This window comes from Cebidichthys violaceus, unplaced genomic scaffold, assembly GCF_023349555.1.
Source record: "Cebidichthys violaceus isolate CVI_PGR_0920_01 unplaced genomic scaffold, fCebVio1.0.p SCAF_72, whole genome shotgun sequence".
In the NCBI taxonomy this organism is placed as follows: Eukaryota; Metazoa; Chordata; class Actinopteri; order Perciformes; family Stichaeidae; genus Cebidichthys; species Cebidichthys violaceus.
This window is the reverse complement of record NW_027176950.1, coordinates 175,628-190,644: the sequence shown is the minus strand read 5'-3', so window position 1 is coordinate 190,644 and position 15,017 is coordinate 175,628. Positions and strand designations below refer to the sequence as shown.

General features: G+C 38.0%; 1 protein-coding gene across 2 annotated transcripts; it reads left to right on the top strand.

Moving 5' to 3' along the window:
- The first annotated feature begins 3,538 nt into the window (after positions 1–3,538).
- LOC137891932 (very long chain fatty acid elongase 6-like) lies at positions 3,539–14,594 on the top strand. Of its 2 annotated transcripts, XM_068736793.1 has the most exons (6): positions 3,539–3,799; positions 7,706–7,837; positions 8,915–9,066; positions 10,386–10,678; positions 12,285–12,346; positions 14,475–14,594. In XM_068736793.1, exons 1-6 carry the CDS (start codon positions 3,723–3,725, stop codon positions 14,539–14,541), a joined length of 783 nt encoding a protein of 260 aa, XP_068592894.1. In that variant the 5' UTR covers positions 3,539–3,722; the 3' UTR covers positions 14,542–14,594. The 2 variants fall into 2 exon arrangements, with proteins under 2 accessions (XP_068592894.1, XP_068592893.1); XM_068736792.1 differs by having other exon boundaries at positions 10,386–12,346.
- The last annotated feature ends 423 nt before the right edge of the window (positions 14,595–15,017 follow it).

Sequence of the window (15,017 nt, the reverse complement as noted above, 5' to 3'; positions counted from 1 at the left end):
ATATTTACTCTTTACTGCAATACATTTTCTCAAGAGACATGGTTACTTTTTTAAATATTTTAATTATTGTAATGTAATATTTATTTATTTATTTTACATGCACAATATATTATTTAAAACATGTTTTACTATGTTGGTATTTAATAATATTATTATTATTATTATTATTATTATTAATAATAATAATAATGTTTTGAATAAAACTACTACTACTCATAATAATGATGATGATGATGATGATGATGATAATAATAATATGAAAATATAATAATTGTATAAAATATTATCCATTGTTACAGATTAAACCATTAAAGGTATATGTGAGCCTCTTCTTGTACAACAACGTTAAAGTACCACATACAGTACATATTAATACATCATCCATAATGATCCAGTAACAGTATAACTCTTTCTTACTCATACTTTAGGTATTTTGTTTAACTTTTATGTGAATAGAAGACGTATTGAGATGAATTCATGCATGAAATATGCACAGTAAAAAGAGCCAGAACTTATCAGTGTTTGATCTTCTTCTGCAGGGATCACTGACGTTTCCTCATCTCTGCTCCAGCGGGCGTAGACCAGGACTTTGAGACGTTGTGTCTGGATTAACCTGTTTCTGGACTCGTCTATTAACCCCTCGTTACTTCCTCTTTCTGCTCAGGAACGTGCACCGTGAAAGCACAATATGGCATCACATTACCTTTGATTAGGAGACAAGACAATTAATATATTAAGATATATTATGATCATCTTTTCAAGAGTAGCATTTCATTCATTTGGTTCAATAAACTACCTTTAAATCAACATTTTCTGTTTAGATACTGTGTTTAATTCAGAAACCTGTTTTTTATTCAGTGGTGGAAAGTACATTTATTGTACTTGAGTAGAATTTTGAGGTTCTACACTGTACTTGAGTATTTTATGCTACTTCATACTTCAACTCCACTACATTTTGGAGGGATTTATGACACTTTCTTCATTATGTTGTTCCACTTAATTCATTTAATGTATACAATGTAGCCCTGCAGGAAGCAAAAGCTCTATGACGTTGATCTGTGTTGTTAATCTACTGTGTTTATATTCCTTTTTATATAATGTTTATTGCTGTAGTTTTATATATTTGTATTATTCTGTGATTCCTGTGTCATTATGAGTCGGACTTCTATGTTTTTTGGGACACTTCTGTTAAATTTAAAGTCATTAATCTAGATTTTTGACACCTTTAAGATCAGGTGATGAAGCAGCACCTGCCTAAAGGAGAATATTTAGTTTTACTCGTGCAGATTATCTCGACGTTGCCGCACATCAGTTGCACAACACACACACTAACCGAACCCGTCTGGCCCTCTGACCTGCTGATAATCCAGCCGTGATTCTGCTCCTTCACACCAGCGAGCAGACAGATGTGTGTGCAGCTGTGTCTTATGCAACCGCTCACCTCATGGCTGCAGATGTGATGTAAGTGAGTCTCTCTCTCCCCTTTGGCACAGATCTACAAGCACATTCAGTTTCAGCAATCAAAGACAGCACTATTGTACATGTTAACAGGTAGAGATACGAAGTTTCCCAAAGTCCAAGGTGACGTCTAGAAATGTCATGTTGAGAGTCCAAAACTCAAAGATATTCAGTTAATTATTATAGAAGACAAGCAGATATTCACATTTTGACCCAGAATAAAGGGTTAGCAGGGGATTCTGGGGAATTTTTTGGTTAAAGTTTTATTTGCTAATAGTAGTGGAAGATCTCTAGAGTTTAGGAATACTATGTTAAAAGTAATATATGAAGTACTTAAAGTAAAATCACTCATGATGCAGAATTTCAGAATAATATATATTACATTATTGGATAATTAATAATTATTGATGCATTAATGTGTTCATCACTTTAATGCTGCATCTGGTAAAGATGGAGCTCATTTCATTATTTTATATGTGGGAAGCTTAACTTATAATAAATATATATATATATCATAATGTATCAGTTGATTATATTTATAATCTAAATCTGCAAAGTAACTAAAGCTGTAAAATAAATGTAGTGGAATAAAAAGTAGGACATTTGCCTCTAACATGGAGAGAAGTATAAAGTAACATAAAATAGAAGTAAACAACATGAAAAACACACACAAACAGATCAGTTATATTTATATTTAATCGTAATTAATTCACATTATTTTTTAACAATGACAAAATAATAAAAAAGATGAATTAAAATAGAATAAACACGTGTTGTGTATCAAACTAAATCATAAAATGTATGACTGTGTGGGTGATACTGTGACCAGACTGGACTCACTGGTGATACAGCGTCAGAGCCAAGCCTCGCCCACCTCCGCCTCCATCACTACACGCTCGAGACAGAACATGTCATACTGCGCATGGTCAAGCCGCACAGTATGACAGCGCGAGGAACCAGGAAACTGATGCTCTAACCTTCACAATTAAAGTTGGGACCGCTAAACTAATTATCATTTCCATTTATTTATTAATTTGTTGTAATTTATAAGTCTTTTAATCCATAAAATGTCAGAAAAAATGATAAAGCACGTGTCTGAATTCAATATATATATATATAAATAAAAAATATTAAATAATTATCACTCTGTGATTTTGTAGCTTTTAATCAATTAAAGAGATTCAACTTCACAAAATTAAATATATTTAATGATCAGCGCAAGTAAGCTGATGATATAATATTGTTGGTTAATGAAGGTGATACATACTTACTGATTTAAGGATTTAGTCTTTACATATTTTGTGTTTATTATGTTTATGTTGAAGCCTGTGCTCTGTTTGTTAGTTTGTTTTACCTCTGCTGCAAAATTACATTACGGTCATTTAGCAGACACTTTTATCCAAAGCGACTTACAATTCAGTATCTATCTACACCGTAGACGCAGCTACGGGAGCAATTTTGGGGTTAAGTGTCTTGCTCAAGGACACATTGACATGAGACTAGGCAAGAGGATCGAACCGGAGACCCTCTGATTGAAAGGCGGCACTGCTCTCCACTTAGCCACGGCTAAAGATGAAATTGAAAGCCATTATAACAACTTATTATTGATCTATTAGAAGCTGGTACCTTCTGGTGTTTGCCTATGCAGAGTTTTTTGTAATAAATAATAAAATAAAACTTTATGTATGAGGAATAATGTTGTACAACAGTAGGAAAGTGCAAACATAAGACCAAATAAAAAGATGTATTTAAAAAATCTAACAATTACCTAATAATCTATATAAAAAAAATATAAAAAATATATGGCCAAATCATTCACAAGACTAGAACTCTGTTACACTGTTGTTTGTTTGTTGTTGGTTAAATATTTGCACTATTGTTAGTTCATTTAATAATATTCTGTTGTATTGTACTGTATATATTGTGCATTTTTCATCTATCTATCTATCCATCCATCCATCCATCTAGTTAACCTGAAGCAATTGCTGCGTCATAGCTTTTAATTTGAAATTCAAAACCGGAACAGCATTGTTTCCTTTTCAGCCAGCTTGACCACGGGGAGGAGAATGAGTCAGTAGATGAAGTACGTCTGGTACGGCATCCTCCAACCGGTGATAATCCAGCTAATATAAACTGGAGGAGATAAAGGAGCAGGAGTTAGGCTGTAAACCCGTCAGAAGGCCGGTCCGGCGCGGTCACATTTAGCAGAAACTTCGGGTGTCTTATAGCGGCAGAAAAGCGGATAAAATAAATAAAAATAAACAATGAACGCGACTGTGGAGTACGATTTCGAGCGGCTGTTCGACGAAAGACGAGCCCTGGAATGGATGCAGGAAAACTGGTATGTATGCAAAAGAAAGTTAGCTTAGAAGAAAAGCTAAAAAAAACAGATAAAAGATGTCTGCTTGGTCCTCTTCCTCCTACAGACTGAACTCTTATCTCCTCATGTCCGTCCTATCACCGGCTGTTAGCCACGTGTCTCACATTTAGCGCCATTAATCTACTTCATGTTCGACGTTTATGTGTCAATTCAAACGTCCTTGAAGATGGACGACATGGCTTCATCTGTTCCTCCCTTAAGTCACACTTTTGGTCTGAATTAAAACAGTTTGAGTGCAAAAAATAGATGTTAGACCCTCTGCTGTGCATGCACCTGCAATATTTTGCTACAATGTTGCTACTATGTTGCTACAATGTCGCTTTTGATTGCGACAGGGACAAACCTGGTAAGACTGCATTTCTGTGCACGAAGTGAAACTAAATCACAGGTGTGGCTCTGAGACAGAGGAGAGTGAGCTGTACCAGGAGGGTACAAGTGCAGCTCACATCCTCCTCCTCCTCCTCCTCCTCCTCCTCCTCCTCCTCCTCCTCCTCACCGGTCTGGAGCTTTGTGTGAATGTCTTTGGACCTGCTGCAGCATTTCTCTTCTGCAGAGTCCTCGTGCAACTCCATTCTTCCTCCAGACAGCAGCTTTATGGATCAATTCAATGTTTATAGTTCTGTTAGTATCTTCTCCTCCTCCTCCTCCTCCTCCTCCTCCTCCTCCTCCTCCTCCTCCTCCTCTTCTTCTTCCTCCTTTACTGTAACATGCTTCTGTATCAGTATCACTATTGGGGAAGAGTATATGTTGTTATTACCAATATATATTTATCCAGTTTGATCTATTTAAATAGTGCGATTGTTGCTGTGGGACATTAAAATGAGCACGTTTCACTTTTCTGCTTCTGTCTTCACACCACAGCCACACCCTGATCTTATCACCTGAATCCTGTCACCTGTGCACACAATCTCTCTCTCTCTCTCTCTCTCTCTCTCTCTCTCTCTCTCTGACGTGTTTTGCAACCATGAAGACGTGACTTTCATCTGCATGAAATACTACAATAAATATGAAAGGGTGACTGACCGTGGCTAAGTGGAGAGCAGGGCAGCCTTTCAATCAGAGGGTCGGTGGTTCGATCCCCGGCTCCAACTCCACTAGTTTCATGTCAATGTGTCCTTGAGCAAGACACTTAACCCCAAAATTGCTCCGGTAGCTGCATCTACAGTGTGTAGATAGACAAAACACACAATTTAAAGATGTAGTCTGATGTTTTCAGACTGAATGAGTCGATTTAAAGCGACAATTGACAGTTTCATCCCGGATAGTGTGTCATATGTTAAGGGTCCTTTGGAGAACTGCAGGGGGTCCTTAAAACGTGTGTGTGTGTGTATATACTGTATATCAGTAATGCATAATTCCTAAAACAACTGTACTTGAATCTTTCCTTCCACAACCTGTCCTCCGTCACAGCCATGACTTTAACCAATAGGAGCGCAGATCGCTCTTCAACGCACAGCCGTAATATAATAATAATAATAATAAATAATAACATAGCGCAGCAAAAGAGGGTGAAATAGAGGAGAGGTCACCCGACATTGGACGGTAAAAATTGTGATATTTTTTTTTTTATTATTATTTTTTTTTATAGGCTAAATTCTATTAATTGAAAGAAAAACAACAGATCACACCAGAATATAGTGACATCCGTATTCATATACCTTTATTAAATATCAGTTTGTGTCCCTGAGGACTTTGACTTCATGCATTCACCATCAGAAGCATTAACTGGGTCAAGCAGCATCTACTCTAATATGTATTGTGACAATCTGGATTAGTCTTCTGGTTTATTCCCAAACAGCCTCACAGCTATACCTGATTATATATATATATATATATATATATATATATATATATATATATATATATATATATATATATATATATATATATATAATCAGGTATAGCTGTATCTATTTCTCCACCGTTAAGCATTCTGAGCTGCGTCATCACTTTTGCCGGCTGTTTAATTATAATAATATCGGTTGCTGGTTGCCGGTGAGCCAGGCGGAGCAATGCCCGGTTTAAATTGCCTCATCACTCAGAGCCGGCAGTCTAAACGGTCAGTGTGTCAACAACTAATCTCGGTTAACCCTCTGTGATTCTAAATGAGGACGAGCGATGTGTTGTGTGTTGCCTCGTGTCACATCATGTCATGTTTAAACGTCTGGTCCCTTCACCCTCGCTGTGTCCTCTCCCGATGTAACGGCGCTACGTCTGTGTGATCACCTGCTGGGTCACAGTCTGACGGAGGTGATTTAGGGTTGAGTGAAGAAGTCTTCCTCTTCCTCTTTGTGTAACCAGACAGACGTCGGACGTTTAGAGGCTGATTCAGGTCATCAACTCAATACGGAGTCTAACAGACGGCTTTTTGTTTCTTCACTTAATCAGCTTTTATAAGACTCAAATAAATAAAACTAATTTTCAGCTAAGGATCCCTTAAATGAAGTCTAAAGCAGTCTTAAAGATAGTCTAATGCTGGTTTAAAGTAGTCTAATGCTGGTTTAAGGTAGTCTGATGCTGGTGTAAAGTAGTCTGATGCTGGTGTAAAGTAGTCTAATGCTGGTTTAAAGTAGTCTAATGCTGGTTTAAAGTAGGCTAATGCTGGTTTAAGGCAGTCTAATACCGGTTTAAGGTAGTCTAATGCTGGTTTAAAGTAGTCTAATACTGGTTTAAGGCAGTCTAATACCGGTTTAAGGTAGTCTAATGCTGGTTTAAAGTAGTCTAATACTGGTTTAAGGTAGTCTAATACTGGTTTAAAGTAGTCTAATACTGGTTTAAGGTAGTCTAATACTGGTTTAAAGTAGTCTAATACTGGTTTAAGGTAGTCTAATACTGGTTTAAGGTAGTCTAATACCGGTTTAAGGCAGTCTAATACCGGTTTAAGGTAGTCTAATGCTGGTTTAAAGTAGTCTAATGCTGGTTTAAAGTAGTCTAATGCTGGTTTAAGGCAGTCTAATACTGGTTTAAAGTAGTCTAATGCTGGTTTAAGGCAGTCTAATACCAGTTTAAGGTAGTCTAATGCTGGTTTAAAGTAGTCTAATACTGGTTTAAGGTAGTCTAATACTGGTTTAAGGCGGTCTAATACTGGTTTAAGGTAGTCTAATACTGGTTTAAAGTAGTCTGATGCTGGTTTAAGGCAGTCTAATACTGGTTTAAGGTAGTCTAATACTGGTTTAAGGCAGTCTAATACTGGTTTAAGGTAGTCTAATGCTGGTTTAAGGTAGTCTAATGCTGGTTTAAAGTAGTTTAATGCTGGTTTAAGGTAGTCTAATACTGGTTTACGGTAGTCTAATACTGGTTTAAGGTAGTCTAATGCTGGTTTAAGACAGTCTAATGCTGGTTTAAAGTAGTCTAATGCTGGTTTAAGGCAGTCTAATACTGGTTTAAGGTAGTCTAATACTGGTTTAAAGTAGTCTAATACTGTAAAACAGATACTGAATGATGTTAGACTGTTTAACATATTTGCAGATTCTAATAGTTATAGATTAGTTAGACTATAACAATCTGTGACCTACTTTATCTATTTATTTACCTTACTCTTGCTATGGTATTGTATTTTGCAGTGGAGTCAGTATTATTTATTTTACACTTCTTAATTGTTTTTCTATTGTTTATAATGTTCTATTGTTTTTTGCTATTCAGTTGTAATCTTGAATGGAACTCTGGCACACGAGTTTCCTTTGGGATTAATAAGGTTGTATCTTATGTTATTTTAATCTTATTGTATCTTATGTTATTTTAATCTTATTGTATCTTATCTTATTGTATGTTATGTTGTGTTATTTTAATGTTATGTTGTGTTGTTTTATGTTCTCTTCTCTTCAGTGATGCTGATCACTGTGTTGTTCTGCTGTGTTGTGTCCACAGGAGCAAAGCCTTCATGTTCTGTGGGCTGTACGCTGCGTTCGTGTTCGGCGGTCAGCACTTCATGAAGGAAAGACCGAAGCTGAACCTGCGCCGGCCGCTGATGCTGTGGTCGCTCAGCCTCGCCATCTTCAGGTGAGTCACAGACCAGACCAGTTTACCTTTTCTATGATCTAACTTGCATTGCTGGATTTGCTCTGGTCAGTGGTGTTTTCACAGTTAATCTGACGTTTTGTAGAATAAATGATCATTTGAGATAAATTATCGACAAAACTGAAACTAATTATCAAACAAGATTGTGTAGTTTGTGTTTTATAGAACCGGAGGAAAGTAGTGTCAGTGAACAGTTTATCTCCGTTGTGTCTTCATATTGTTGTGCAGATGAATTACTTTCTGCATCTCTGGATCAATATATGACTGCAGGACTCTAAGAGGGTTTTTATTGGCCTTAAAGAGATGAGTGTTTGTGGCAGCAGTAGAGCTGAAACAATGGACAGTGGTGTGTTGGTGAGAAACAATGACGTGTTGTAGAAATGTTGCTTTTGAGGCTGAAGTTTGTGTCTCAGGAGGCTTCTCGACGTGTTGTAAATGTTTTCTTTACTCTTTCAAACAGGAGACCATCCCCTTTGTTCAAGGCCGATTAAAGGACTGTATTAAATAGCATGAAGTCTAGTTAATGTGTGTAAAAGAGAACCTGAAAACAACTGCTAAATATTTAATGTTTTTAACAGGATCTGGTTCGGTTTATTTGTTGCAAAATTGTGCTAAATCTGGTTGAAAAGTTTTTTTTAGATATCTTGTTTTTTTTAATCACTATATGTCAATGTCTAAAAGTTGGGAGTTTAAGGTGGTATTTTTTGACATATCTCCAGGTAAAGAGTAAACATGAATTATCTAAAATGATTTTCTGACACAGAGAGAGCAGCAGAGATGTGTTCAAGGACCGTCAGAGAGATGACAATCTGATGATTATGTTTGCTTTTACGGCTTCTGGATATGATAGATTGTGTTAGTTTGGAGATAATATTCAGAGGGTTAAGATCTCGGTCCCTCTAGCCCTCGTATACAAATACTCATGGTCACAGATACAGACTGATCTCACATTCTTAAGGGTCATTCAGCAACCAGTTTCCAGGCTGACAGAGCGGATTGTGTGTTGGAGTATTTAACCGATGCACTGATGTGTTTGCGTGTCGTGGGTTCCCTCTGCAGCATCATCGGAGCCCTGAGGACCGGATCGTACATGCTGCACGTCCTCACGACCAGCGGCTTCAGACAGTCGGTGTGTGACAACAGCTTCTACAGCGCCCCCGTCAGCAAGTTCTGGGCCTACGCCTTCGTCCTCAGCAAGGCCCCCGAGCTCGGTAAGGTCCTCCTGCAACCTCTCTGATACGGTCCTGAACGTGTAGTTCTCTGGGTTTAACTGGGAGAAATCTGGTTGAAAATGTCAGGGTTTGGGTGTTTTAACAGTTTTAAAATTTCTATATTTCCATGTCAAACAGACCCTAATGATATGTTGACATGGAGGCATTTAAATGCATTTAAAAAAAATGGTTATATGTAACCAAAAGGTCTAAAAATAACATATTGTTTAAGGTGGTATTTGTAGACATATCTCCAGGTAATGAGTAAACACAAATGATTTACTGACACAAAGCTTAGACAGACGTTAACCTGAAGAGATCAAATCATTCCTCTCACTTCCTCTTCGCTGCGCTTAAACTCTGCAGTAAATGTATAATAAGCAGAGGATCATCTTAAGAGCTGCTCCTCCGTCTCTCTGTCCGACACTCTGACCGGAGTGCTCTGGAAAAAATGGAGGCAGATGATGAGAAAATCCCGTTAGAGGATGATGGATGCAGAGACGGTGTTTCCTTTGCTGCAGACGGCAAGAGTGTCGAAATAAATACTGTTTAAGTCCAATGAATTTTCCCAAAATGTATGAATACTTTTTATTTTACGTGGATTTAAAATGGAACAGTTTTCAGTGAACTTCCTCTGGAAATCAAAAAAACTGCTTTTAAACGTAACAAACTAACGGTTTCATGCATCATAAACCAAATGAAGTGTTTGTTTTTCTCAGGAACACTTCAAGAAAATAAAGGACCCTTAAAATGAAGTGTTGCCAAATATGCATTTATCTGTTAGTTTTGGTACCTAAACAGTACTTCTTTCACTACCTTACTTTGAGAGTATTCAAATATTTATAATAAATGTTAAATGATAATAATTCAACAAAGAAGACAAAGTTTTCAAATGTTAAACACAAGCAGACTTACAAGAGCTTTGCCTAAATAAGATGCAGCATCAAATTGGCAACTAATTAATTAAAATCTGAAACTATCTGATCAAAAAATAAGTCAAATTGTAATGCAGGCTTTCAGTGGATGACAGTTTAAAATACTCAGATGTCAGAGGTAACCACAGAGCTCAAATTAAAGAGCACACAAATGTATATTTAAATGTTTAAATTCAGAATTGATGCGTCGTCTGATCGACCCTCAGAGAATCCAATCGGTCAAACTATTTAGAAGGAATATCACCTGATAACGAACGATGGTACTTTCAGCAAAGCCAACGGAAAATCAAATAAAGTAAAAGGCATTTAAAACAAAAAACAACAACATTTTATGATCTTAAAGCACTGATCTTCACTAACCCTTCCATGGTTTTCCTCCCCCAGGTGACACGGTGTTCATCATCCTGCGGAAGCAGCGCCTCATCTTCCTGCACTGGTACCACCACATCACCGTGCTGCTCTACTCCTGGTACTCCTACAAGGACCAGGTGGCGGGCGGCGGCTGGTTCATGACCATGAACTACCTGGTCCACTCCCTCATGTACTCGTACTACGCGGCCAAGGCGGGCGGCCTGCGGGTGCCCCGCCCCTGCGCCATGATCATCACGGCCACCCAGATCCTGCAGATGGTGATGGGCCTGGCGGTGCTGGGCCTGGTGTACCGCTGGATGCACGAGGTGCGCTGCCCGTCCTACATGGACAACATCGCGTGGGGCACCCTCATGTACCTCAGCTACTTGGTCCTCTTTGCCTTGTTCTTCTACAAATCCTACCTCGGGGGCTCCTCCGGGGACAAAGGGTCCAAGGCAGAGTAGCGTGTCTTGTGTTCTTGAAGCGTGAGCGTGAATGTGAGAGCCGCAACCAGCTAACTGGTTCATGGTCCTCCTCAGTTTCACCTGACTGTTTTTATAGGCACCTGTAGCTCCACACAGTGATACATTTATGAAGACCGATTCAGACTGAGCACAACTTATTATTATTATTATTATTATTATTAATTTAAAGGCACAGTGTGTGGGGCATCTTTTAGCAGAAATGGAATATAGTATACATAAATATGTTTTCATTAGTGTATAATCCCCTGAAACTGTGTTTTCGTTAGTTTAGGATGACCGTCGTAAATACATAAAGATCAGGAGGCGGAGTCCGCCGCGTTGCACCACCATGTTTTTCTACGGTAGCCCAGAACGGACAAACCAAACACTGACTCTAGAGAGACTTTCAGGTTTTTACGTCACCTGTCTGACTTCCGTTGCTCCTTAACTTAAGTTATATGCAGTCTTGTAAAGTGAGTGGAGGGATATTTAGTTTGTTGCAATCTGCAAACAAACCACTAGATACCACTGAGTCCTCCACACTGTGCCTTTAAGAAGGGAAATGGAGGAGTAACATGTTTGTGCTTGACTAACGTAGTCCTCACTGCATTTATATTATCGCCTCGGTGACTTGGACTCTTGACCAGTAAAAAAGAAACTATGAAGGCCAAATGTTTGTTTGTTGTAACGGAAAAGGGATCATCCTTAAAAGCTCTGAAGTATAAAAAAAGAACAGTTTTAATGTACTTATGGATTCAAAACTGTTAAATGAATAGTTCAACATGTTGGGAAAAGGAAGCTCACCACGCTTTAAGTATTGATTTTGATGTTTAGCTTAGCATAAAGACTTGAAGCAGAGGGAAACATCGATCCAGTTTTATTCTAAAGTGAAAAACAAAAACCTCTAAAATAAATAAACGTCAAAAGTTCGAGCACAAAACTTCCCGAAAATCACAATTTTTATTATTTCTGCATATGTGCGAATGAAACAAACAATATTTTAATTAATGAGCCGGGCTAACTGTCTCCACCTGCTTCCAGTCTTTATGCTAAGCTAAGCTAACACTGTAACACAATGCTCAGACAGAAAACAAAAAGTCCAACTACCCAAAATGTTGAACTAACCCTTTAAAATATGTTTAGTACTAGCACAAGAGAGACCTTCAGGATAGTGAGTTTAATAACAAAAGGGAACAAAGAGTTCACAACGCACTGAATGAAAGAAGGTACACACACACACACACACACACACACACACCCACACACACACACACACAGCGGTTTAAACATGAAGGTCTTTCTTTATCGTGAGTGTGGTGACGGTAAGCTGACACACACTGTCAAAAAGTGACTGACGATCCATTAATCACAGTGTGTGTGTGTGTGTGTGTGTGTGTGTGTGTGTGTGTGTGTGTGTGTGTGTGTGTGTGTGTGTGTGTGTGTTCTCACCACACGAGCACTTTGACAGAAGATGAGATCTGAACACATTCCTCGTCTGACAGCCGTCCAGAGATACACCACTTCCAAGAAGTGAGTGGTGTGACACGTTGTTTTAAAGTCCTTTCTGTTCTTTTGTTTATTAACATAAGACTAACAGTATGTTTACACTGTGTGCACGCTTTGCCTTCTGCAGCTCACCTGATAACTTAAACTGGACGGAGAGTTTTACTTTCAGTTTAAAACCAGCAGTCAGAGTTTAAGCCTGGATCTGTTTAATGAATCTGAACCTGACTTCCACAGTACTAGTACTCACAGTACTACTACTACTGTAAGTACCTTTGTTTGCTGTAGACTTTAGACCTAAAAGAAAGAGGCGCGGTTTCACTTATTGTCCTCCAAACTTTTCATGCAGGACTTATATCTAATAGTCTAATCTATTAGTTTGAGCTCTTTAAAGGAACACTTCACCCACAGAATGACCGTTTGTTCAACAGTTACTCACCTTGAATTGTTCTGAGGAACACTTTGTTTTTCTCTCATGCCAAAAAACTGAGAAAAGTCAGACGAGAAAAACCGTGTTCTTCAATAACGAGGTCAGTATTTGATTTTGTGGGTGAAGTTTTCCTTTTTAATTGAAACAGACTTTCATATAAAAGATAATGTCTAAAAAAACAACACAAACACAGGCAAATACAAATTATTAATTGAACCGCTAAATCTATTTATTCTGGCTCGTTTTTTCTGGAGGAAAACCTGTCGATCAACACAAAGAAATGTGTGAAAATGTGACTCGGCCCCCAAAACTACGAAGCACAGTCGGTTTAGATCACGTATGTGAGAGTCAGTGGTTGTAGGAAAACTGTGAAACAGTTCCACCAGAGAGAGAGCGTGCATTTGAAGGATTTAAAAAGTATTCAAAGCCCCCGGAGAGTTTTTAGTGTTTTACGGGGAAAAAAACTGTAATTAGGGAGAAGTATGTGATTTTATGTAACAGGAAATATTCCTTTAGTCCTGCTGTAAATCCTCACATTAATCTTTATTTTACGATTCATGCATGAAGTGTGAACTCACATTCCTCTTTTGCAAATATGTGTGTAAAGTTTATTTTTACTTTAACGTAATCAAACTCATCCTTCTCTACTTTTTCCGTGTTGTGCTGTAATCCAGATTATTCCACCCAACCAAACGCGGCGTAGCTCCCCACGCGGTGCAGCACGTGATCTGAACTATAGATTAAGCTTAATCTATAGATTAAGCTTAATCTATAGATTAATACGTGGAGGTTAAACAGGAAACAACACGGCTGCTGCGCTCAATGAGACGTTACAAGACGACGTGTCCATTTGTATATAATGAGAATCTATTTATTTTCTATATATTTCTCCAGCAGATGTGAAGTTCACCTGGTAGACGTCACAGTACTTTTATTAGGATTATTTTCCCCGCTTTCCATCCACATGTTTGTACGTTCTCTTACATCTGCTGAAGGAACCCATCACGACACCGTTTCTGCCTCTTAGATGTTTAGAGATGAAGGATCAGACATTAATACTTCATGTTTAAAAGGAGCGTGTTTTAAGTAGTGATGTGTGTAGTTTCATGCCGTCCTCTGTGTTTTATTCCCTCTTAGGTAAACGTGTGTGTGGTAGCGGTTTAGAAATGGAGGGGTGGTTTTGGCTTGAACATATGAAGTAAAGACGATTGTTCTGCCGTTAAGTTGAACCTCTTTTCCGTTCTGTTCGTTGTGGAGGAGCTGACGTTCACATGCTGCGAGGCTTTAAACTTTAAACCTCACTTTGTGACCTCAGCACTTCCTACGTTGCTCCGTGATCCGCTCGCGTGGAGTCATGTTGTCGTCTGTTAATCTGCAGCACGTTGGGATCCTCGTGATGTCATGATGTCCTTTATGAAATCACAAAAACACCTTTTTGAAGATGCAATCATGGAGTGATGTATGAAATGCTGACTCCACAAATGTGGCTCTGAATGAGGTGTCGGTACTTCTCTCTACTGTTAAACCTGAAGTACTGTTGGATGAAGCAGAGAAGGAACCAGCTGAAGTGTTTTTGTAACGTCAGTGATGATTCCTGCTCAGAACTTGTAACACCTTTTTAAAACTTGAAAATTATTATTATGGGGTTCATGTGTGTGCCAAACGATGCTTGTGTTATTTTGTTCCGTCGCAGATCAATGAGACCTGTTGGTCTGTGAGTTACAGGTTTGTTAAACGACAACCGCTGGACTCTGCTGTCGGCTGCAGACCAAGGGGAGAAATGACAGTTTAAGGGCTTTAGATGTTGAAATGTTTCAATAAATACGTCACAATAACGGTTTTAAACGGACTCCGTTCATTGTTTCAGAGGTTTTCTTTGTGATTGTGTGACGGAAAACACATTTAGTTCAAGTCTGAAAAGGGCTTAAAGTAAAATAATAAGCATTAATCCTACATTCTGCTAAATAAACCTATTTTTCTTTATTTCACATAAAAGACATGAAAAGTTTAAGATTCATAACTGATTTACAACTAAACTCAAATCAGAACTCCTAAAATCCAGTTTAAAACAGTCATTTAGGGGTAAGATGTTGATGAAAACTGTTTGAACATGAATATCTGATTTTCTTTTAGACATTTCAAGTGAAATTGCGAGTCAAAAATTGCTTATTTTTTAAATAAATCAGTAATGTGGATATAATTAAATGTGTAAAATAATATACAACACCACTTTACTGTAATACGGACATTAAAACCAAGAATTTGTCA